The 24,247-nt window shown below is 34.6% G+C and overlaps 2 protein-coding genes across 3 annotated transcripts; both read right to left on the reverse strand.

Moving 5' to 3' along the window:
- Positions 1 to 163: 163 nt before the first annotated feature.
- LOC129303439 (spermine synthase) lies at positions 164 to 6,263 on the reverse strand. 2 transcript variants are annotated; one of them, XM_054942754.1, is made up of 12 exons: positions 5,775 to 5,884; positions 5,331 to 5,476; positions 4,976 to 5,196; positions 4,778 to 4,822; positions 4,250 to 4,326; positions 4,051 to 4,173; positions 2,779 to 2,883; positions 2,634 to 2,706; positions 2,465 to 2,536; positions 1,567 to 1,762; positions 688 to 817; positions 164 to 481 (listed from the first exon to the last, which is right to left on the reverse strand). In XM_054942754.1, exons 3-12 carry the CDS (start codon positions 5,163 to 5,165, stop codon positions 392 to 394), a joined length of 1,101 nt encoding a protein of 366 aa, XP_054798729.1. In that variant the 5' UTR covers positions 5,166 to 5,196; positions 5,331 to 5,476; positions 5,775 to 5,884; the 3' UTR covers positions 164 to 391. The 2 variants fall into 2 exon arrangements, with proteins under 2 accessions (XP_054798729.1, XP_054798728.1); XM_054942753.1 differs by lacking the exons at positions 5,331 to 5,476; positions 5,775 to 5,884 and adding an exon at positions 6,097 to 6,263.
- A 10,351-nt stretch (positions 6,264 to 16,614) lies between these two features.
- Positions 16,615 to 22,296, reverse strand: LOC129304024 (protein phosphatase 2C 51-like). Its single transcript, XM_054943645.1, has 3 exons — positions 21,464 to 22,296; positions 21,165 to 21,270; positions 16,615 to 17,174 (listed from the first exon to the last, which is right to left on the reverse strand). The coding sequence occupies exons 1-3, from the start codon at positions 22,256 to 22,258 to the stop codon at positions 16,846 to 16,848; spliced, it is 1,230 nt and encodes a 409-aa protein (XP_054799620.1). The 5' UTR covers positions 22,259 to 22,296; the 3' UTR covers positions 16,615 to 16,845.
- Between the last annotated feature and the right edge of the window lie 1,951 nt (positions 22,297 to 24,247).

Raw genomic sequence — 24,247 nt, forward strand, 5'->3', positions numbered from 1 at the left:
AGCCTAAATCAAGTCCCAACTAGTTTTCATACCAAAACCAGAAAAAGTATTCCCTCTTGACGGCAACTCCAGCATTTGTTAGCGGTCTCACCTGTGGCTTGCTGGCATGTTCTTGAACATTCCATGGTGTCGCGGCTACAATGTGTACTAGCAGACACATGTATAAATCCAGCAATTGTTTCAACATAAAATAATTCGAAAACGAGCTCCAACATAATATGTATCGAACAACTCTGAATACAGTACTATCGTGAAATAGATTAAACAACTATCTTAAATTCTTAAAGCATCCCCAATACAATCTGAATCACCACTATACAGGTTCAAACAAGAAGCCATCCATAAAATAATCCGCACGCCATACTTTTTATTTTATCATATAGGAGTACTCCTATACATAAGCAGCTGCCAATGGGGTGCCATGAACCAAACCCAACTCTCTCTTTAGAAATGATGGCAATGCAAAAGCTGCTGAGTGCATCTGCAGAAGAAATAGCGGTCATCAGAATTCACTTGCAAAGTTAATGACTATCACAGCCAAATCTTGTGGCACAATCATGCGATACATTTTCTTAGAGACCATGGCCAACGGTATTCTGCCATATTCACTTTGATCTCGAGGAAGAAAACACGTTATTGCATCCAAGCAAAAAACCAAGGAGAAATGAATGGCACTAAGGGCCTTACCTGTGAGTTGTAGAACCTAAGTTCCCTTTGGTGCTTAAGAGCACCTTCCACCTTCTCAATGGGGTTGATGGGGTTTCTGAAGTCAACAGGCAGCCCCTCCGTGGAGCACAGAAGAAAACCTATCACACCACTGCATTTCCAGGATTTTAGATGATGGAGGAAACTAAATAATGTCCAGTGAGAAAAGATGATGAAAAATAGAAAAGATTTTAGCCCACATTTCTTAGAATACTCAGTTAAACAGCATAACATTTACAGCATCGAGTAGCAGACTTCGCTTTGGCTTTTGGGAGCTCAAAGCTTTTGTAACCTTAAGTCTATGACAATACTAAAATTCCTGCTTTCCAGACTAACACATGTTCTTTTAACTGAAAAATTTAACAAGGGTAGCAACAAAATTCAATTCCCATGAGGTTTATCCACCACTGTCAACACAAGAGTAAGACACGTAGTCGGCTTCTCTCCTCTGGAAGCCTCCTCCGCACCTTCGTTGAGTAAATACATAATCTGGACTGTCCAAATAGTCCAGATTTAATGGCTTTTCCCATTTTGTTACATTTTTTAAAACCAAAAAATTATATAAATGGTAAAAAATTTAATAAATCTGTTCACCAGTTTGGACAATCGAGATTTAACATGAATGGTTCACATTAAAAATTAAAAATTTATAAAAATTATAAAAAAATTTAATATCAAACCAGCATTATCTAGATATGCACCTCCTCAATTAAGGTGCAAAGGAGAGGGAAGCCAACTCAACAAGACACAGCCCGAGAAAATTAGAATGGTGCAGCCAAACATAACAAGAAAAGCGTTTGAAAGCAATAAAGAATACTAGTTCTTTATATCATCTATCAACAATTTGAAATCTGTGATTACCTTGGGTATGTTGGAACACTTGCCCATGCATAATGTACAGAGCCTTTAAATGTTTCTTGGCAAATGGAGATCATATCTTGAATAAGGTGTGTATGAAGCCACATACTTTCAGCCATATTACATAGAACTCCACCAGGCCTTAGTGCCTTAGCTATTGTCTCAAAAAATGGCTTCTCTACTAGTTCCTGAGCAGGACCTAAATTACACAAGTGATTTTGTGAGCTGATGCTCATCAAAAATACAAAAGGATCATAACAGTTAACTGGTTTCAGTAATCATAACATAGACTACGGGTTTGACAATTTAGCAACAAAACAAAGCAAGCTGAAAATGAAATTTCCTCTTAAAGCATGGATAAGAGTTCATGAAGGGCGGCCATAATACATGTATGCTTTCAGAATGAAAGTAAGCTTGAACTTTGGGGAACTTTCAAGTCCAGGTCAACCTTATCCAATCAGAAATACTATCCAATCAGACATACTCCTTCCAGTCCTATTTATAAGACACCGTCTAGAAGTAATTTTTTATCCAAAATATAAAACACTTTGCAATAATCAAACCACTTTTTTCAATTTTACCCTTTCTTGATTAGTGTGAAGGTATTTAATGTAATTGTATTATTATTTAAAACCAAGGGTAAAAATAAAAATGCATATCACTTTTTTATGATATCAAGAAAAAATTAATTACTCTTAATACGCATAAAACGATTGAAAGTGTTCTAATAAGAACCGGAGAAGTACTTACAATGAAGTGCAGAGTTCAAGCTCTAATACTGGTCTACAATATATATCCAAAGATTTATTTGGGACTATAACTATCAGGTTTAAGTATTTAAAGTAACATACATTTCTCACTGAATTTAAATAAATCATCAATATACAATAAACTGTCATACCCACAGGATCTGAAGAATCAACAATGATAGCATCATACTTCCCTTCTGAAGCTCGTCGAAGAAAATCAATAGCTGCCAAAATTCAATCGATGTGAATTCTACAATTCAGAAAACAGGAAATGGCAACTCCACAAATGAAAATAGGCCGGCAGATGATAGGAATTGATACCATCACCAAGATGAAGGTGTACTCGAGGATCTTCAAATCCAACAGCTAAATCTGGAAAATACTTTTTAGAAACCTGCAGAATAGCCATGGCAATAAGCCCTCCGGTTTATAAATGGAAACACAAGTAAAATGTGCCACCACTTACATCAATAACCATCTTATCTATCTCACAAATATCAATGTGTTCCACAGAGCTATGACGGGATACTTCCCTCAGAACCCCACCATCTCCACCACCAACAACAAGGACCTGAATTTACATTGAAAGGCATTTAGCACAATGTGAAACTGAGATGAGTAAATTTGAAGACAAGTAGATAGTTAATACACGCCACACAAAAGAAATCAATTAACTTAAATTTGCAGTATCATTTTGCCTCTTGGTGATAAAGACGATACTTTTAAATAGAAGACACTATATAACAAAAGAAATGGAAAGGAAGTCACAGCCAAAATGACTTAAAGCCAAAGCAGATTATTTGAAATCTAGCACTTCAATAAATTGAGCCCTGCCGAAATGGCCAAGTGCTCCCATATCTATCAGATAAATTTTGGTAGTGAACTGATAACACCAGTTCAAGGCAAGTGAATTCGGCTATTTGATTTCAATATGCATTAGGAATAGCATAATGCGCTCACAACATGGGAGAGTCACCTCATACGTCTGAGACATTAACTTCCTTTAATCTTAATTAATCAAAAGATCCTAAGATAAAAAGCATTTTATGATCTACACCTGCTTCTTTACCAACTTTTTTTCTCGTAATCAACTTTAAACTTCTAAAAAGACACTTTTAAACGTATCATAAACCGAAAGCAACAGCTCCGGTGAATAATACCATTAACTGCAATTATGCTATTCTATCAACATATTGTCAATTTCACAACGAACATAGCATCATTTCTAAGTCCACTGTTACTTTAAACAATGGAATGCCATGCCCCAAATAACAATTTTTTTTTGGTTGAAATAGTTTAAAGGGTACACCAACACCAGATAAAATAAATGAAGACATATGATCCAGCTAGATACCAGGTAAATAGTTTTATTTTACACATGGGAATGCCAATATCCTTAGAAGGAAATCATGATTTTGTAATTTCAACAAGCAACTACCAATTTACAATCCTTACCGGCACCAACAAAGAGATTTAACTAACACAACAAAGCGAAAAAATAACATCACAGTCCCCCACACACCCCACAAAAACGGTAAACCACTGCACTTATCCATGCAGCAACTTATGTGGGTATGATCGAATTAAACAGGAAGAATTGTTTTCACAAGGAAAGCACCAAATAAATCAAAAAAATGCACTACATAATACAGTGAAGAGAACTCATAGGCATATTCAACAAGAAAAAATGGTAAATCCTGGATATTTAATTCAAAGACAATTAGATTAAATGTATTACTGTTTTGGGGGATGGAATCGAACAAAGAGGAAGGTGAGCCATCATCTCCTGGTAAGCACATTCATCTTTCTCAGTCAACTGAACAATCCCATCAAGAACAAGCACTTTTCCATATGTTGATGACTGCAAACCAATACATTGTTGTTAATCACTTAGAATTGCTTATCAGAGAAATTCCAGTAAGGGAAAAAAACCAAACCTCAAAGACCAAGACTTCTTGATACTCTGACTTTTCCTTGTACAATATTTTCTCCACTTTGATTGAGTGTGCCTCCCCTAATGATAATCAGAAAGCTACCAGAGTTAGTAAAACACAGAAAGATACACTCTCGGCATTAAATTTCACAAATTTAGGAAAATCAAGGATATTGTTGAGATGTTCCAAAATATTTGACTAGATTTTAAGGACAAAAGGGCGTTCATAGAATAATGTGAACATGTGTTACCCAGCAATATCACAAAAGTAGTGAACAAATATAAGTGACATGTGGACTGAGGAGCAAAGCACTGAGGTCTCATTTTGGAGACAGAATGAAATGAAAAAAGAAAAAAGAAAAAAGAATTTCGGGAATGAAAAATGATACTCGTGTCCTTAGATTAAAAAAATTTAAAATACTTCAATTTTAATTACAGTAACAAGGACATAATAAACATTGCATATCTCATTCATTACGCAGTGGAAAAGAAATGCTTCTCCATCCAAGATACCATTAGGGGCTTTACCTACCTGGCCACATAGGGTTGTTGAAATAAACATATTTTCCAGATTTTTCTGTAATGTAGAAGAAAAAGAGACAAAAAGAATGAGTTATAGAAATCAATGTATAAAATATCAAGGTTAAGTACTATTACTTAGAACAAACGTTCCCCAGGGTGAAAGGGAGGAGGGATAAATCTAATCAAAAAATAAATAGCAGATAATGACCAGAGCAAGACTGAGATTCTGAGAACCACCCAGAAACAACAGTAGAATGACACTTTGCCTCAAGCTCTGGAGCAGAAGCCTTAGCCTTCAAACAACAGGAAGGAATTCCCTTCTCTGCAGCACTCATGTCACTCGCCTTCCCATCCATAATCTTCTGGCATTCCAAATCTCTTCCTGCGCCTCCCTCCATATATTATTCTTTTCTTTTCCAGCTCCAGTCTCTGAATAAGGAAATATAACTATCACATATAACTTCAACAATGATAATCCGATTCGCAAGACCAAAAACCAGATCCCGTAAGTTCAGAATACATCATCGCTTAAACTTTAGATATATAGCACGAAGAATATCTACCCAGCGAAAAATGGCAAAGGGACAAGAGAAACCAAGGGACAGCAGCGCAAAGCCATATCCCCCCCCCCGGGGGGTATTTTTCCTTTTGTCGACAAAATCAGGAAATATAAAGGTTGGGATAGTGGACAGAAGAAGCAAAGGAAGACCTGAATTGCAATAACAACGAAAAGATTTATAATTTGAGTATCAAAACTATGTATTCTGGCACCAAATAGGACATGCATAAAAGAATCTGCCCAAAAAAAAAAAATCGAAAGATAAAGTTGTTATGATGGTAATTTTATAACCGTAAAAAAATGTGCCTGTAATCTGTGTGGATATCAGGAAATCGTCAGAAACTACGATTAAATTTAAAAAAAAAAAAACATAAGAAGCCTCGGATTCCAAGGCCATGCTAAACCATTTAATCGAAAAGCTTAGACTTATTAGCTAATACGGTAATACCTTACACCAAGTTCGTAAAGTCTTTTTGACCGCCTATTAAATCGCAACAAGTACAAATTTCCAATATTACGCTGGGTGATTACTGCCTAACCATGTAGAAGCACTGGGGTTTAGAAAAAAAAAATAGCCAGAGAAAAAGTAAACCCAAAAGTTGCGCGAACCCCTGTTTATCCAAGCTAGAGATTAGGCCACCAAAAAACGAATGAGAAAATGTTGCATCATTTGGAAGAAAATCGAGAGTAACATCAATTAAATGTGGATTCAAAACGAAAAAAGACGACCATGAACAAGTTCAAGATGCTCAGGGAAACGGAAACCTTGCCTGACGTTAAAGGCAGGAGACTGTACTTCTCCGGACTTTGTAGCGAGCAGGGGCACAAGCGACCCTGGAAAATAGAGAGGCTCTACTCTATCACCTTCTTCGGCTTCTCTCGGCCTTGAGTCTCGACCACCCCTGCAAGCTTTTTGCGTGGTTTCGATGATAATGGAGTCTCGACACTCGAGCCGTATTTATTCGAGATTTTTCTCCTTTTTTTTTTTCATTTTCCTTTTCCCTGACATTTATTTATTTCTTTCTTTCTTTCTTTCTTTTTTTCTTATTTTTTTATAAGCACCGATTTTTCTTGAAATTTCTTTTCCACTAGTTAAAAAAATTTAAATAAATAAATAAAAGAGGCCGTTTCTTTTGTCCCCAGCATTTGATGATCACGTGCTTGTTTACCCACAGCAGGACGTTCACTTTCCTTAGTACAAGCTTTTAAATTTCTTAGGTTGTGGTCCTGTATTAAAATAAAATAAAATAAAATAATAAATTTATCTTTAAAATATAGATTTATGAAAGCTTAGACTCTAAATTTATTTTTAATATCATGTACTTTTTTAATTTTTAAAATTGATACAATATAACCCTAACACTCATAAATGTTAATTTTAAATGTTAATTGATCAAAATATTACCAGAATAACCTAAAATTTGAAAAAAATAATCAAAAAAGTTACAGAAAATCGCCATCCAAGAAAACTAATAAATTTTCTTTGGATAGTTTAAAATTAAAAAATAAGTAATTTTTAAATAATTTAAATATTTTATAAAAAAAATATTTTATACAGATTTTATAAAATACGAATATTGTTATGTTTGATTGCAAAAATGAAAGAAAAATTTGTTAAAAAATATCTAACTACAAATTTAATTGTGGAGATAAACTTGAAAATTTTTCTAAGAGGAGGTCCTTCATTGGCAATATGTTTAAATGTAAAAAAACTAAATTACCCCTAACAAAATCTCCCTCCCTGTGCAAAAATTTTCTCCTCCTTTAAGAGCTTATGTGGCCCCTCGTAAGCATTTTCTTCAATGGTTTTTCCATGGCAGGCGTGTGTGAGTGTTGTTTAGGTGTGTGAGCTAGTATTTTGGTGAGTGGTGCCATGCATTCACGATTTGGAGCAAGTGGAGAAATTAGAATTCGTTGACTCTCAAATGTAAGTTTTTAAGTTTGATGATTTTGCTTATTCTTATTGATTTAAGCTTTCAAGTTTATTTTGTTACAGAAAATCAATCCCAAAGGCCAAGTTTCCAACGAACATGACCTTGGAGGATAACGAGGGGAGGAATCTCAGGGGGGGAGTTTCAAAGCAGAGAGTTCGTGTCGAATATGAAGGTTCAAACCAGAGTAGGGGTGGGTGTGTAGAGGTTGAAGATAGGAACTGTGGGGATTGCAGTGTCGTGTAGAGAAGTAGCATTGAAAAAACTTGAAGGTGGAGCGATGCCCAAAAGCACCATCACCTTGTTCAAGTGGTAAACAATTATGTCTTCACTTCATTCTAAATTATGCTTAGTTTTTATCCCCTTTTTTATTCTTTCGGCATCAGTTTGTCAGGATTTGGAACCATCATATAAATTGAAATCTTCACAAACATATACATGCTTGTAAGTAGATAAAATTTGCCTTTAAACAAAGTGCATGTTGGTAACTATGAATGAGAAAGTCAATGAATCAAATTCTCTTAGAGTTTTGAGTAATGTGATAATTGTATTTGACCTTGCTTTTCTACAGAATTTCTTCCTTTAATTTTTCTACAAAATTTCCAAGTTACGCCTTAATATTTGAGTAGAACACGTGCAATTTATAAGGAAAATGACATTTAAGTCTTCTGTTCTAGTGGTAGATATTTGGACAAAGGATTACTTTGATTCTAAGCTATTTGTGAGGTTGCATTATCGCACATTGAAACATGTGGATGCTCTTGGTCAAGCTTGGAGTGAAAAGGATGTCGAGTGGCTTCTTATAGTTTACAGAATATTTGAATAACTTTATTGGTGCGTGATAGTTAATAATTTCATTATTGATACAAGTATTGCGGCACACGAGGGAGTTATTAGCTTGTTCTACTTCATTTTTTTGTTTCTTGGTAATTAAAAGTCATAGCTTTATCTATATTGGTATAGGTTCTTTATTTATCAAATATTACTTTGTATCAAGATTGGGCCTAGTTGTGTTGGAAAAAAATAATGAAATTAGCCACTTCTTGACGAAGAAGATGGATTATTTAAAGAATTAGAAAAAGATATGCAATTGAGCATGGGGCTCTTGGACAAAAATGAATTATAGAAAAGAACTTTTACAAAATATAATTTATTGCTTTGTAGTTGTAGTAGTTTGTAGTGATGAATTGTATATGAAAAATTATCCATGAGATGTAATAGCTTGCATTGGATGGCAACTTATGTTTTGCTTTGATATTTTGAGAGTTGGGACTAATAGATTGTAATTGTTACAAAATTTATATAAGTTGTAAAATATTGTATTAATTCCATGTTAATAAACTTATTCATCAATTAATAACCTGTATTCCTCTCCAATATTTTCATGCTTAATCTTTGAAGGGTGTATATTTTTTAGAATATCCATTTACATTTTCAAGATATTCATTGGAATTTTCACGAAAAATGATATTATTTTTAGAATATACTAAAGCATATTTCAATATCCTGTGCATTTTCATGAAAAATAAAAAAAGTTCAAAATATCCATTTATATTTTCATGAAAAGGATGACATATTCAAATATCAATTCCATATATCCTAAAAAATGTTAATGAAATTTTTAATCTCCAAGTTCTGTATTGATAAGGGATATTTGAAATAATTCATTATGAATAGTTGAATACAAGGTGTATTATATGTAAAATTTTGATACCAAGATTATTTTTTAAAAAAAAATATACATAAGTGATATTAGAATTTATGAAAGAAAATTACATTTCATTAAATATCAGCCGCATGTGATTGAAAAAATGTTGCATATGCTTCCAAAGGTATTCATAAGGGATTTTAACAACAGATATTCAAATATATGAAAAAAAATCACACTTCACTGAAGAGCAGTCGTATATTGTGGAAAAAATACTGCAAATGCATTTAGAGGAGTCTATAAGAGATCTTAACAAAAGATATTTGAATATGTAAAGTAATATTTAAATATATATATATATATATATATAATGGCATTTTATTGAAGAGCAATCGTATATCATGGAAGAAATATCGCATATGCATGAAAAAATGTCCATAAAAGATTTTAACAAGAAATGTTTGAACATGCAAAAGTAATATTCAAATATATAGAATAAATATCACATGTGCTTTAAACGTGCTTTGGTACTCAATAAATTAACATTCAAAGACCTTGTTTGACATACTGACATCAAAGGACCTTGTGTTAATATTGATATTTAATTATTGACAATGAAAGACTTGTGACATATTGATAACAAAAGGTCTTGGATAACATATTGATAGCAAAGGACTTTGCTCAAATTTTTTTTAAATCATTTAAAAAATTTTTGTGATTTAACCATTATCAATTATTGACAATGAAGAACCTTATTTCCAAAACATTTTCAAGTCCTTCTTAGCAATTAGGTTTTTGGTGGAGTTTTTTTTTTAGCAATTTTCTCAAAATAAAAAAGTGATAGTTAGTCAATTTCTTAGTAGAGATTATTAGTTAGTTATTTTTAAATTTTATAATATCTTCAAGGATTTCTATGTTATACAAAATAATTTATTATTTAATTATTTTAAAATTTCATAATATCTTGATACATCTCCTCATTTTTATGACAACTTCCCATATTTACTATTGAAAGTAGCTCTTTAAAATAATTAAAAACATACTCTCTCCGTTTAAAAATATAAAGTATTTTTAATCGAATCTCATCCCCAATAAAATAGTTACCTACTTTCAAACTAACCCCATCTTTCATAGTTGTCTCTATTAAATACTTTACAATAAATATAAAGTCATTCATCAATAGAGGTATTTTAAAAAAAATAATGATTACACCTTAAAAGGCTAAAAATATTTTATATTTTTCAACATTCAACTCTTTAAAAAATACCTTATATTTTTTAATGGAGAGAGTATTTTTTAAAACTTTGATTATTTTTAAAAGTTTAAATAAACACTGCCAAATCCTTCAAAGTAATTTTTGTGATTCTCAATTTTCGGCTTGCCCTGTCTATTAAAAAAAAAAAAAGTGATTTCTTTATGAAAAAGCCTGAAACAAACTCCGATGTTTATGAAGGGTTACTGATTACAAATCAGGAACTCCAATAAAGGTGTGGTCAATTTTATAATTTGGCAGGCACAAGGCAAATGGACATCCGAGAGTGGCCCAAACTATCGCTTGGAAGAAATCACCATGGATGGGTGACTCTTATCTGTTGACTAGCTGTGAAAAGCATTAGCGGCCTTCAAAATGATTGTTGAGTTGAGCATATGGCTTGGTACTGTAGTTTCGGGGAAGGTCGGGCTTGATATGGATTGTATGATGCTACCCCAGGCCACTAGCATGATTGACGTCAACAGCAAATGAATCATCTTTTTGGAAGGAAATGGCTAGTGCAAGTGTTGCACATCTATAAAGAATTAATTTTAAACAACAAATGTGCAAATTTCATGGCTCCTTTTGCTTTGTTGTTGAATATAGGGCCCCACAATTTGGAGCGACCACCTGATGATTTACTCACGCCATTGTAGGAAGATGCTCTACTCGTATCGAACCTCAATGCCTACATCAACGATACTTCCCCGCTATAATTAACAAGTTTAGGTTGTTGGTTTAGGATAAAAGGTTTGAAAAGAATTTCAAATTAATATTATCAAGTGCTATTTAATATTTATGAAAATCTTTATATTATTCATGCCCGTTAAAAAGTGGAGAGAATGAAACATATTAAATATATTTTTATTCTTTTATATAAATTAAATTAATTATAGCTGGTCTGGCTCAATTATAGTCTATCTATTAACCCTTAGGTCAATAGATGTACAGGGAAAGTAACATCCAGGTCCAATTGGTATCGGGCAGTTCTTTCATGTCTAGTTCTTAAGTTGTTTTATTTTCCTCACTGTAACGAAAGTGTACATCAGTACAAAATCTTTTATTCTGTGCAAGTTAAATTAAAATCTATATAATAACTTGATATCTTTTATAATTTGTTCGCGCTGCAGATATTAATTAGTTTAACAAAATATTTTATTTCAAAACTTACTATGTCATGCATCCGGTCCCGTGTGTTAAAAATTATTTTCTATAATTTGTTATCATCGTGCTTGTCAAAATTATAAACAAACAATTTATTTTATCCTCCAATTTATAATATAAGTACAGGCTAAAAACACAAATAACAAATTATTTTATTTGAGATTGTTTTCTTATATTCCAAAATATTTCACCTAAACAAATTAAAATTTATATATATTTTATAATTCATTGCCTCACATGCCCCCCGTACTATAAGTTATTCTTATATACAGCAGCATATTTTTTTTTTCGATTTGTGTATATTTAAATTATAAATAATAATGAATTGTCTTGTGCTACAATTTATTAATCTCCCCCCTGAATTTATAATATGTAAAACTTATTAAATAAACTTAAAATCTTATTTTTCAAAATAAAAATATGAATTTTCAAAAATAATTTTTATTTAAGATTAATATGAAATTTAGACTTTGAACTATAGTTCAAATAAAATACTTTTTATTTATACTATAAATTTTCAAATTAAAATTTAATGAATGTTTGTTGAAAGTTAATGGTAGGGACGACATTGTCCCAACTTTAATTATTTAGAGTTTAAAATATATATTTTAAAAAGTTTAGGGTTTAAATCGCTCTTGAACTTATAATTTAGGATTCAAATTGCATATTAATCTGTGATAATATATACAAATTTTTTAAGATATAAGAAAAATAAATAAAAAAGTTAAATAATAACAATAATGATGATGAAATTATATAAAAAAAAGGTTGTAAATTATAATAATAAGTGAAGTAATTTTCTGGGAAGATTATGGTGAATATAATTTTCATGGTGGTGTGATGTTTATTGGTGACAAACTTAAAGGTTTTGGTCTTGAAAGTGAGGGAGCATCAATTCACAAGATTGAGGAAGGAAGAGCGGCAATCGGTGTTGTGGGGGAAGAAGAGCAATTTAATCTTTTGTTTGTCTCATTTTATACCAACAAAGGACTTCATGTTAGAAAAGTTTTTAGGTTTCTCCACAATTAAGTGTGCGTTTAATTTTTAATTTGTCAAAAGTTCATTTGATAAAAGTCCATTTGGTAAAAGTTATTTATTGTAACGAAATTTATGTTTGGATATATTTTTTTAAAAATCAGTTTGATACATTGAAAGTTATTTGATTTATGATAGTAAAATGTGCTTTTGAATGTATAATTACCAAAAAAGATATTAATTTATAATGATTTATAATTTTTATCATACAAATATAATATATTAAAATATTTAAAAAAATATAATAAATATTTTTAATAATATATATTTGATCTATAATGCTAAAAATTTGATCTCTAGTTATTTGTATTTTTTAATTTGTAATTTTAAAAGATGTAATAAATATTTATAATTTTTATTATACATTAATGCTAAAAATTAACATGATTAATTACTCAATTTATAATACTAAAAAAATTGATACCTAATTATTATTATTAAAATAATAATTATATTTTTAATGAATTAACTATTTTTTAAATAAAAGAATAAGAGATTAAACTTGGAGTAGTATAGTCAAATAACATCTTACTTTTTAAATTCACTTTTTAAAAGCTTCAAATAATTACATTTCAAAAATCCACTTTTAACTACTGTTTGAATGTATTTTTAAGATGTGATTTTCTGTAAAATATTTTATCCAAATAACTTTCAACTTTTTAAAAATAAAATTTTACTTTTTGAATATAAAACGAAAAAAAACCAAACAAACTCTAAATTCATGATAAGATTTTTGGTAGCAATCTTTTCAAAACTCATTTAAGAGTTATGGCCAAGAGGAAAAATATTTACCAGTTTTAAAAAAGCGCACACAGAGAGATCGTCCTATTTGGCTGACCCAGTAACACAGTACTCTCGAATCTCGACAACCACCTGATCCACTGATCCAGAACGTGTTTATCGTTGCGTCTTTCTCTCTTAATGCAGATTTTAATTATATAATTTTTGTTCGTACATATAAAAGAGTAAAAGTAATATCTCTCCCCCCCTAAAAAAAAAAGATACTAGTAATATCTTAATTAGAATATTGTATAATCTCTCATAAAATATGAGGGAGAAATAAAAAAAATAAAAATTCTATATTTTATATTAATACTGGTTCAAAATAAACTGGAGGCTGCCTGGAGTCAACCATCTTTATAGTTACAGTTGTACTCATACCCATGTAACCCATGGTGTGTGAACAGTGCGATTTCATGTAGCGTTTTTTTCATTGTCATGCGTTAATAATTTTATTTTAATTGAGGATCGTATTAGAATCAGACATGTTTGTGTTTTGTTTACCTCCTCGTATGTTTGAAATCAGACCAGGGTAACACATCCACGTTTAATTAAGCAATGAGTTATCAGACTTTAAGATTTAAACTGATGTCAATAATATTTAATGCATATTAAAAAGCATTTGTAATCTGTCAAACATGAAAGCCCCTCCCACCTACCATCATACATTTTCTCTCAGGGTCATCACATCAGCATTTGTGGCGCGCAATTAGTATATATTTACTTTTTTGCCCTCATACTGTCGTTGTCACTTGTTGGTATTTCCACGTTGTGATTTTGATGTTACTTTTTGTTGATTCCTTCCTTGACTTGTCAATTGTCATGACTCATGACCATCGCTGCCCCCGGTTTTTTTTTTTTTTAATATTTTACCATTAACCCAATCCTTTTCCTAGAAAGGAGACACCCGCACAAGTATGAAAGGAATTTTTTTTAGGGGACATTGCCATCGGCATAACTAGTGGCCTTGGGTCATCTTAAAAAAAAAAAAAAAAGGTAGAGGTATATAATTTCATGATTACAAACCAGACATGGTTATTATAAAATATTTAAATTTCAATTTTCAATGTAATTTTTAAAAAGTAAACCATTATTCAAGAACAGTGGAGACTTTAAACTGGTTGTTAGTGTAATATACTTCTCTAGCATTTCAAAATAATAGAATGTTATGACTACTATTAAGAAATATTTACTTTGATAATTAATTGACAAAAAATTATTAAAAAATGATCTAGAAATATAAAAAAGCCAAGAAAATTATAAATAAGTGCCATATAAAAAAATTAAAGCTAATCAAGGTATCTAATTTAAAAAATGTAAGGTATTTTTTGAAGAATTATATGTTTAAAAATGTAAGGCATTTTTAATCTTTTAAGATGTAATTATTATCTTTTTTTCTAAGAGTGTCCCTATTGATGAATGACTTTATATTCATTGTAGGGTGTTTAATAGGGATAAATGTAGAAAGATAAGGTTAGTTTGAAAGTAAGTAATTACTTTATTGAGGTGAGATTTAATTAAAAATACCCTACATTTTTTAATGGAGGGAGTACATTATTTTGAAATGTTTGTCGGAAAGATTGCACAAAAAAATATTATTTTAGATTTTAGAGTAAATTTGTCATTTAATTCATTTTAAAACCGAAAGAATATGCATTTGTAAAACTGTTAGACAAGATATTTCATATCTCTCGAAGAGCAGTGAATATGTACAGACAAGCTATTAGTTTACTGTGAATTAATTAGCAATGCCATAATGCTCGGTAGCATGTGAGAACAAAAGAAATATGTCTTCTTTGCGTGTCGCTAACTGATGATATTACATCAGTATTAAAAATAAGATTCACTGATTGCCAATGCGGGTAACTAATTAAATGCGTGAATATGTATGGAATGTGACGAAGAGCCTGCGATGAATAATATTGTCAATAACTAGCTATACATTTACTCGATAATTATATAAAATCTGGAGAGAGAAAAAGAAGCTGGTTGTGATTTTAGCTCAACAAGCACATCTCTGAAGTGTTAGGGAGGCTCCCTTTATGCGCGAACGTAACCATTCTCAGAAAAGAAAAATGCCAGTATAATGTTACAATAGTTTAACTCAATTAAATTAATTAACCTGGCCAAAAAAAAAAGTTAATTAGAAAAAGGTATTCGCGATATATCTTTTACGACCAGCTGAAGATTGTCTTTAGCTGTCAAACGCAAAAAAGAAATCCGACCGTGTGATTGGTTGGGCATCCCAGTTGGAAAGAGACAGTATCGAGAAGTAATAGTAACACTAATAATAAATCTCAGATAGTGGAGAATCTGGGGATATCATGAGATTATGATTACTAGTACTAGTATTATACAGAGAGGCATCGTTATTGTGGAATAATAAGGAATTGATTTTAATGTTATAAGATAATGATGATACCCGACCTATCTATTTTATTTAAAAGGGGATCTAATACCCCAAAAGGCCAATACACGGTGGACGGTCCTCAGTCCAAGATGCTTGGCTGCTTTCTCACAGGACTATTGCTAAACGCAACGGTTCAGCTCATGTCGTCTCCTAAAGAAGTCGCTGGAAAATAGAAATGCCATCGTTGAAGGTTCTCTATGTTTTTAGTTAAACTTATCTGCCATTGCCAAGCTTGCCCTGCTGATATTTTGCGGGGAAGGCTGGGCTGGCCCGCTGAACGAAGTGGCCTGTTATCATGTCCGGCTCCAAAATTTGAAACTCAGATCCCTTAATTACATAACAACAGTTCCTTTCCCTCGATTTATCAACATTGTTTAACCCTTTCAAGAGAATTCAAGGTTCATCTTGTCTTTTCTTTTGTAAAATATGATCCTTTATTGCTGTTTATCCTACAGTAACATTTGTTCAAAAAAAAAAAAACGTCAGCAACGCTAACATGTCTCAATGCATCGCACAAGGGCATACCTAACTTGACAAAAAGAATGGAACGAAGCGGATTTAAAAAAAACTAGCATTTTCACCGTTTAATTCATTTTATTGTTTTCCCACTAGAATGATGTCATAAAAAAATCTAAAGTTAAATTTACAGATAGAAAAGATGCCAAACGCTGCTTCTTCACAACGAGGGGTAAAACTCAAATTGATGATGTCAGAATTTTCATTATTTATGTGGAGTGGCCACATAACGTCCCCACAGACTGGGTAAGTTAAGTCCCTCAAATGGACAAATAAGCCCAAAAGGCGTCAAGTCAGGGGCACCCCATGTGCCCGCATCCGCAATGTTGTCCAGAAAACGCGAAGGGAAGCGTCCAGATTCTCCTTCCAAAATTGGAATGACACGCCTCTCCAATCATAATTCCGATGATTATGTCGAGCTCATTCATCATATCTTTTACAAAGCAATAGCCCCAAATCAGACGACTCAAGAATGGAGGTAGCAATCCGAGAAGCATGATTAGCATGCAGAGTAGTCAAAAACAGTGCACAGATCAAACAGAAGCATAGAGATAGAGTCGGGAATTCGATGGATTCCCAGAAGAACTCAATAAAGTAAAAGCTCATCCCTCACGGACATGACCTCTGATCCAACATTTTGCAACATGTCTCTCGAAAAGTGGGGAAGAAAGAGAACCTAACTGCTGCAGCAATGCATTGGCAAGAAGCAAAAAGAGAACAAGGAATAACACTATGTTCAGGTTTTACATATAAAGAAAAGAATACGCGCACAAAGCATACAGATTAATTAATTTGGCACCAAGGAGAAGTGAATTTATTATGGTTACTGAGCTCAACCACGATCACACTTGTGTTATCTCCGCTTCCTTTTGCCATTGCCAGTTCAGCTAACAGAGCTGCAGCCTCACTCGCGAGGCTTTGATTTTCAAGCTCCGGCGAATTCCGCCTGGCCTGGCCACTTAGACACTTCCTTACAACCTCACACGCAGCTTCACTGGAGATGACGTCCCACAAGCCATCACTCGCCAGTATAAGAAACTCATCCTCATTAGTTCGCTTAGTCACCGTCACCTCTGGTTTCGATATTACGTAAGGTCGAAGGTATTGGTCTCCTGCATCACTTGAAACCGTCAGCGCATCGAGGGAGGTCTGGGGGGAATATGGGCAGGAATACATAAAAATGATCTCTGACACAGTGATTGTGTGGCTACATTAAAATTAAAATTAAAAATAGTGATATTAAAAAGAACTGGACATGTGGCTGCCCGCAGTTAGCTGATAATTGCACAGACTAAAGAGTCAAAAGCATGCATATGTCACGGAATTTGGCATGGACATTTCCACGTGCTCGCGGGAGAGACAATTCTACTCTCGCGTCACAAGATAACCTACCACTTAAATTATCGATTTGCTAAGACGTAAAACACAACTACCTTAGCAAGTCCGTTATAATACCATATATAATGGCAGTGCCATCGAAGCAATGGTAGGTCATTACCACTGGTTGAATGAATGAGCGCAAACGCTAAAGGGAGAGTGCCCAAGATCTTTAAATCTCTCATTTCTCAAATTTACACGCTTTCATGATTTCCCTCAAAAAAAATAAAACCTAAATTCCACTTTCCTTGCTTTTATGAATTTAAATAGATCTCCAAAATTATTACTTCACTAATTTACTATACTGTAAATGTCAATTTTTTATATAATTCAGAAGCAGGGTGAAATTAAACAACAACAACAACAACAAGCCTTTATCCCACTAGGTGGGGTCGGCTACATGGATTGCAAGACGCCATTGTGCTCTATCATTTATTAAGCTTTTAGAAATATTATTAATTAAGAGATCACGTTCAACAACTTCCAAGAGTGTTCTCTTAGGCCTTCCTCTACCTCTCTTAATCGGACTCAAAGTTATATGTTCCACTCTTCTCACTGGTGCCTCCCTTAGTCTTCTTTGTACATGCCCAAACCATCTCAACCGATTTTCTACCATTTTTTCCTCAATAGGTGCCACCCTCACTTTTTCACGTATGTGCTCATTTCGAATTTTATCTTTACGTGTATGTCCGCACATCCATCGTAACATTCTCATCTCTGCTACTCCAACTTTATGCTCTTGCTGTCCCGTTAGAGCCCAACATTCACTACTATATAACATTGTCGGTCTGATAGCAGTACGATAAAACTTTCCTTTAAGTTTATTAGGCACCTTACGGTCACAAATAACTCCTTTAGCTTTTCTCCAATTAAACCACCCAGCTTGAATTCTATGTGAAATATCTCCACTGATTTCGCCATCATTTTGGATAATGGCTCCCAAATATCTAAACTTTTCCACTTGAGGTATAATTTGATCTCCCAATTTCACTTCCAAATTATTTTCGAATAGTCCTTTATCAAATTTACAATATAAATATTCCGTCTTACTTCTACTCAGACGAAAACCTTTCGACTCCAATGTCCTCCTCCATAACTCAAGTTTGCAATTAACCTCTTCTCTTGTCTCTGCTATAAGAACTATATCATCCGCGAAGAGCATACATTTCGGGATTTCCTCTTGAATATGTTCCGTCAAAACATTTAAAATCAAGTTGAACAAATAAGGACTCAGAGATGATCCCTGATGTAGCCCAATCTTTATAGGAAAATCCTTTGTTTGACCACTAGGCGTTCTTATACTAGTTTTTACCCCCTCATACATATCTTGTATGGCTTTAATATAAGCAATCCGTACTCCCTTTTTTTCCAACGCTTTCCAAAGCACTTCTCTTGGTATACGGTCATAAGTTTTTTCCAAATCAATAAAAACCATGTGTAGATCTTTATTTTTACAACGATACTTTTCCATTAATCCCCTTAGTAGATAAATCGCCTCTGTAGTTGATCTACCTGGCATAAAACCAAATTGATTCTCAGAAATACTTGTCTCCAATCTCAACCTGTGCTCAATTACTTTCTCCCACAATTTCATTGTGTGGCTCATGAGTTTAATCCCTCTATAGTTAGTACAATTCTGAATATCTCCTTTATTTTTATAAATAGGAATTAATGTACTTCTCCTCCACTCATCAGGCATTTTCTTGGACCGTAAAATCACATTAAATAACTTAGTTAACCATCTCACCCCTTCTTCACCTAAACATTTCCACGCTTCGATAGATATACAATCAGGTCCGTTAGCTCTACCATTTGCCATTTTCTTAAGAGCTTCCTTTACCTCCTTATCACGTATTTTTCGATAGAATGACAAATTTTGTTCTCCTTCACCAGTTACTAAATCCTCCAAGTTACTAGATGAATCCTCTCCATCATTGAAAAGTTTAGAAAAATAAGTCTCCCATCTATTTTTAATTTCATCATCTGTAACTAAAATTCTTCCCTCTTCATCCTTAATACACCTTACCTGTTCTAGATCTCTTGATTTTCTTTCCCTACTCTTGGCAATCTTATAAATATTTTGCTCTCCTTCCTTCGTCTCAAGGTTCTTATAAAATTCTTCAAAAGCTTTAGAACGAGCTTCACCCACAGCTCTCTTAGTTTCCTTCTTAGCCATACGGTACCTCTCCCAATTTTCCTCATTGTTACACAAATGTATGGCTTTAAAACAGTTCTTCTTATACTTGATTTTGTCCTGTACACTATTATTCCACCACCAAGACTCCTTATCTCTCGGACCAGGACCTTTCGATTCTCCCAAAACTACTTTTGCAACCTCCCGTATCTTTTTAGCCATATCCTCCCATATGATGTTAGCACTTCCCTGAGAATCCCAAATTCCTTTATCCAAAAGATTTCGCTTGAAAATATCTTGCTTCTCACCTTTTAATTGCCACCACCTAATCCTTGGTGTTACTACTTGTCGACGTTTTTGGATTTTACTCATAATACACACATCAAGGACTAGGACCCTATGTTGTGTCGTTACAGCATCTCCAGGGATCACCTTACAATTTTTACAAAGTTTTCTATCTGTGTTCCTAACCAAAAGAAAATCAATCTGCGACCTTGAGGCTCCACTTTTGTAGGTGATGAGATGCTCATCTCTCTTCTTGAAACAAGTGTTGGCAATCTTAAAATCATACGCCAATGAGAAATCAAGAAGAGTTTGCCCTTCATTGTTTAGCTCTCCAAAACCAAAACCACCATGCACCCTCGCATACTGACCAGCTTCCCTCCCGACATGCCCATTAAAGTCTCCTCCAATAAAAATCTTTTCACTCTGTGGTATGTGTCGAATCAACCCCTCCAGATCCTCCCAAAATAATTCCTTAAGACTGGCTTCTATCCCGACTTGCGGCGCATAAGCGCTAACAATATTAACAGTCTCACGTCCAATTATCATTTTTAAAGAAATAATTCTGTCTCCAATTCTGCTAACTTCTACAACGTTCTTCTTCCACTCCTTATCTATAATGATGCCTACTCCATTGCGTGCACTTACTTTTCCTGTATACCAAAGTTTGAAACCTTGAATATCCTTAGCTTCTTCTCCACGCCATTTTGTTTCTTGCAAGCAAAGGATATTGATTTTCCTTTGAATCATAACCCCTACAACCTCTACAGATTTACAATTTAATGTCCCAACATTCCAAGTACCAAATCTAATTTTGCTCTTATGGACTAACTTCTTTAGCCGCGTGCGTCCAGAATGACGCGGTAGCCCTTGCTCATTTAACACTACATCCGGGCGCCGATGCAGCGGCTCTAACTCACTTATCACTGTACTCGAGCCATGCAGCGCGTTACTTACGGGCAACGACCTAGCATTAACATTATAACGTCTATTGTCCATGTTCATGATAGATTCAACAAATTTTTACATTGGCTGTTGATGGCCTAACACAACCCTCCTCCTTTACCCGGGCTTGGGACCGGCTATAAACATAGGCGGAGTTAATGTAGATGCGTATGAAACATAGATAATCCTTTTGACTATTATTTTCTCACTTTACTTTCTTGACTCTATTAAATTTCGACAATGCTAATACAAAATACACAACCAAAGAACATTCGGATTCAAAATGTTATATTATTTTCGAAAAGTGCTACTTTACCTCAATATATATCATGAATTAACTAATCAAATAAAAGGTCACACTAACCTATAGACCTGGAGGTGGCAAGAACTCCTAGAACGCGTTGGCCGTTCCAGTTTATGACCCTTCCGCCAGCGGCTTCTATTCGCATCAACTCGTCAGGTCTGTCAGGCTGTGAATTCACAAATAACTCCTCGGTGAATTACAGTAATTCAAGCTATAATAGAAAGATCCTAAAAAAAATTAAAATAACTTGTTTCTCTGGTCACTTGTGAAGCCCATATATATAAAATATCAGCATGCAAGCTCACACCGCCAATTCAAGTGTTTTCCAGCGACTGAGAAATAAAGCTTATGCATGGTACCTTGTGATCATCAGACAAGGCGACAGCCTCGCCTCCTCTTCCCATCACCGCCCTACAGTCACCGCAATTGGCCACAACCACCTCATCCTTTGCCACCACGGCCACGACTGCCGTAGATCCCACCGTCCGTACCGCCGCATTGTCCGCAAATTCCTTATCCATTTTGCCAAAACACCCTTCCATCATTCCCTCCCAATCCACTTCACCGCCGTTTCTTCCACGCCTTTCCAGCTCCTCCGCCACCAGTCGGTACAACCGCTCTCGGCACGCTCTCGCCACCTGGGCCCCACCGTGGCCATCATAGACTGCGAAGAAGTCACACTTGATTCTCTCCTTCGCCACAAACCCCACCTCCACGCTCACCGCATCTTCCATCTCTTTCCTACGACCTATCAAGGACACCGAACCGTAAGATAGATCCTCCGCATCAAAGCCATCCTCTCGGTATTTCTCACTTCTGAAAGCATCCAGGACGTCGTTGTTTGGCGCCAGAGTCGAACGATCATCCTCCTTCGACGACGTCGTTAGCGACAATGATATCCGCATCGACTCATCAATGTTCCTATCTTTATTTTCCAACTCCGCAAACTCGGTCCCCTCCTCCTGACGATCAACGGGGGCGACATAGATTTTGGCTTCGCAAGTATACTTCAACTTCAATCGCTGAATTTTAAGTCTTCTCAGCCGAGCATTCTTCAATTTCACAAGAGTGTCAGGGCACAGATATTTGGAATCAGCGTCCAATTGCCGGAGATCCGCTGTGGGAGACGGCGGGTGACGCTTGAGCTTCTTCATAATGGGTGCAAGTGGGGGGTGAAGGAAAAGAGCCAGTGGCCTACAGCGAAATTTAAAGTGGGGCAATCAAAGAAGGAGGAGAGAGAGAGAGAGAGATCAAGGCGAGGAATGAGGGCCGTCGGATGGAGGAGCAGGGAGGGGATCTGGGGACACATGGGAGGGGGGAAGACCAGAGTGGGGGATATTAGGGAGAAGGACGTGGACGGCTGAGATGAGAGGGAGTAATACGTGTAGGGGGGATGAAGAGGGGAGAGATTTTGGAGTGGGTAAGAGATACGGTGGTAGCCAGGAGAGTGGGGCCGGTTGGTATAATGTGGAGGAGAAGGGGTGTTTACGTGGCTTGTCAGCTGTTGCTTTCCGTACTTTTATAACTTTTGTTGATTAGTCCCTCGTGGGGCACAAGAATGTACATTTACTTGGGCGCTTCTTGGCCGCCACGTGTGTACTGCAGGAGGGTTGCGTGTTCCATTTGGGCCCTGCCTCCCCCGATATTTCGCAGCGTCTTCCTCTGCTTTCAATAATTTAGGATGACTAGCTTCTGAGCTTCCAGATTTCAGATGACTAAAATCAAGTATTCTCAGTTACTCCAAGCACCCGATAACAACCCTCCACAGCCTCACATGTATTTTGGAAATGCTTTAAAATTTTCGAACCATACACCCATCCTCCCAACTTGATTGCTAGATTGTTAGAGGATGAAATTGTTAAGAGTAAAATTGAAAGAAAGTATGTATCTCTTTTGTACAAAATGACTTATAAAAAATTATTAATTCCTCCGGTGACTTGCATATAGAACTTGGGAACATTTGACTTGGAAGCTTTTTATTTTTTTTTTTTTGAAGAAAAAATCAACTGCATAAGAAGTAATGTAATATTTTCTCATGATTGATTGAATATGTTTATTTTTAATCTAAACTAATGAGTTTTGTCGGCTATAATGATGCTCTTATGGTGTTGTCCAGCTCTGGCCATCTTGAAGAAGGGGAAAGGACGTAGCTCCCTTCATTCCCTAATTTAGTCTTACTGTGCTGCTTGGCGATGGCAACGCGTGGCGTGTTGTAACTGCACCGAAGGTTTTCCCGTCAATTTAACGAACGCCAACTTGGGTTCGGTTTTGCTGGTTCGATAAACCCACCAACCGTCTGGATATTTGAAGTTGCTATTGAAAAGCTCGGATCAAACTGACTGTGGGAAGCCTGGTTGGTGGAGGAACATTGCTAAAGACGTATAAATCAATTATGCAAATTGTCAGTTGCATGGCCATGATTGTCAATGCATTAGGCATGCATGGCAGCATCATTTGATTAACATCTGACAATTGTAAACCTTCAATGAAATAAACCCATACGGAATTGAAATTGCCGTGTTTCTTCTCCGTTTCCTCAAGGTTAGAGCTGCTAATTCTAATTTTGACCGCGGTTTGTCGTCCTCAAAATAAAATTAAATTAATACTAACTAGTGTAATTTAAGGCTAACTTAGATCATCGCCCTATGAATGGTTTTAATTTAACAAACAAATTATCTAATGAAATAAAACACTCAATGTTGTGAAAGTTTGGTTATTTAATTACCTATCTAGTTACCTAATTGACAAGTAATTAAAAATGCTATCTATGGTAAATGGAGTGGACTTCTTTTTTCAAGTAGGAACCCTTGAGTGTTATTAATGAAAGAATCCTAACCTCTAATTAATTATGGCAACTCACTCAACTTCTCTTCCTTGACTAAAAAAATGTTTATTCAAAACAACTATCTCAAACAACCTAGCTTCACTAATTGAATTATCTAAGTGCTGATCATAAACCCTTTAAATGGCCTCACTAACTTAGCTCAATAACTAATCAAGTGCTCAGTCAAAATTCACTCTCTAATGCCACGACCTGAGGGTCACTCAAGTTCAAAACTATGAAACTTAAGCAATTCATCAAACATTTATTAAATAATTACATACTAGATCAATACAAGACATTCACCATTTGAAGTCGTATA

The sequence above is a fragment of the Prosopis cineraria genome, unplaced genomic scaffold (genome assembly GCF_029017545.1).
Source record: "Prosopis cineraria cultivar Desert tree isolate PC_DT_omini unplaced genomic scaffold, ASM2901754v1 PC2, whole genome shotgun sequence".
In the NCBI taxonomy this organism is placed as follows: domain Eukaryota; kingdom Viridiplantae; phylum Streptophyta; class Magnoliopsida; order Fabales; family Fabaceae; genus Prosopis; species Prosopis cineraria.

Excerpts from the sequence above, each read along its gene's own strand:
- LOC129304024 (XM_054943645.1), bottom strand. The coding sequence starts at position 22,258 with ATGAAGAAGCTCAAGCGTCACCCGCCGTCTCCCACAGCGGATCTCCGG. Across the intron at positions 21,271-21,463 it reads CCTTGTCTGATGATCACAAG|CCTGACAGACCTGACGAGTT; the intron begins GTACCATGCATA and ends GTGAATTCACAG. Across the intron at positions 17,175-21,164 it reads TGCCACCTCCAGGTCTATAG|GAGACCAATACCTTCGACCT; the intron begins GTTAGTGTGACC and ends CAAGTGATGCAG.
- LOC129303439 (XM_054942753.1), bottom strand. The coding sequence starts at position 5,165 with ATGGAGGGAGGCGCAGGAAGAGATTTGGAATGCCAGAAGATTATGGAT. Across the intron at positions 4,174-4,249 it reads AAGAAGTCTTGGTCTTTGAG|TCATCAACATATGGAAAAGT; the intron begins GTTTGGTTTTTT and ends ATTGGTTTGCAG. Across the intron at positions 2,537-2,633 it reads ACACCTTCATCTTGGTGATG|CTATTGATTTTCTTCGACGA; the intron begins GTATCAATTCCT and ends GAATTTTGGCAG.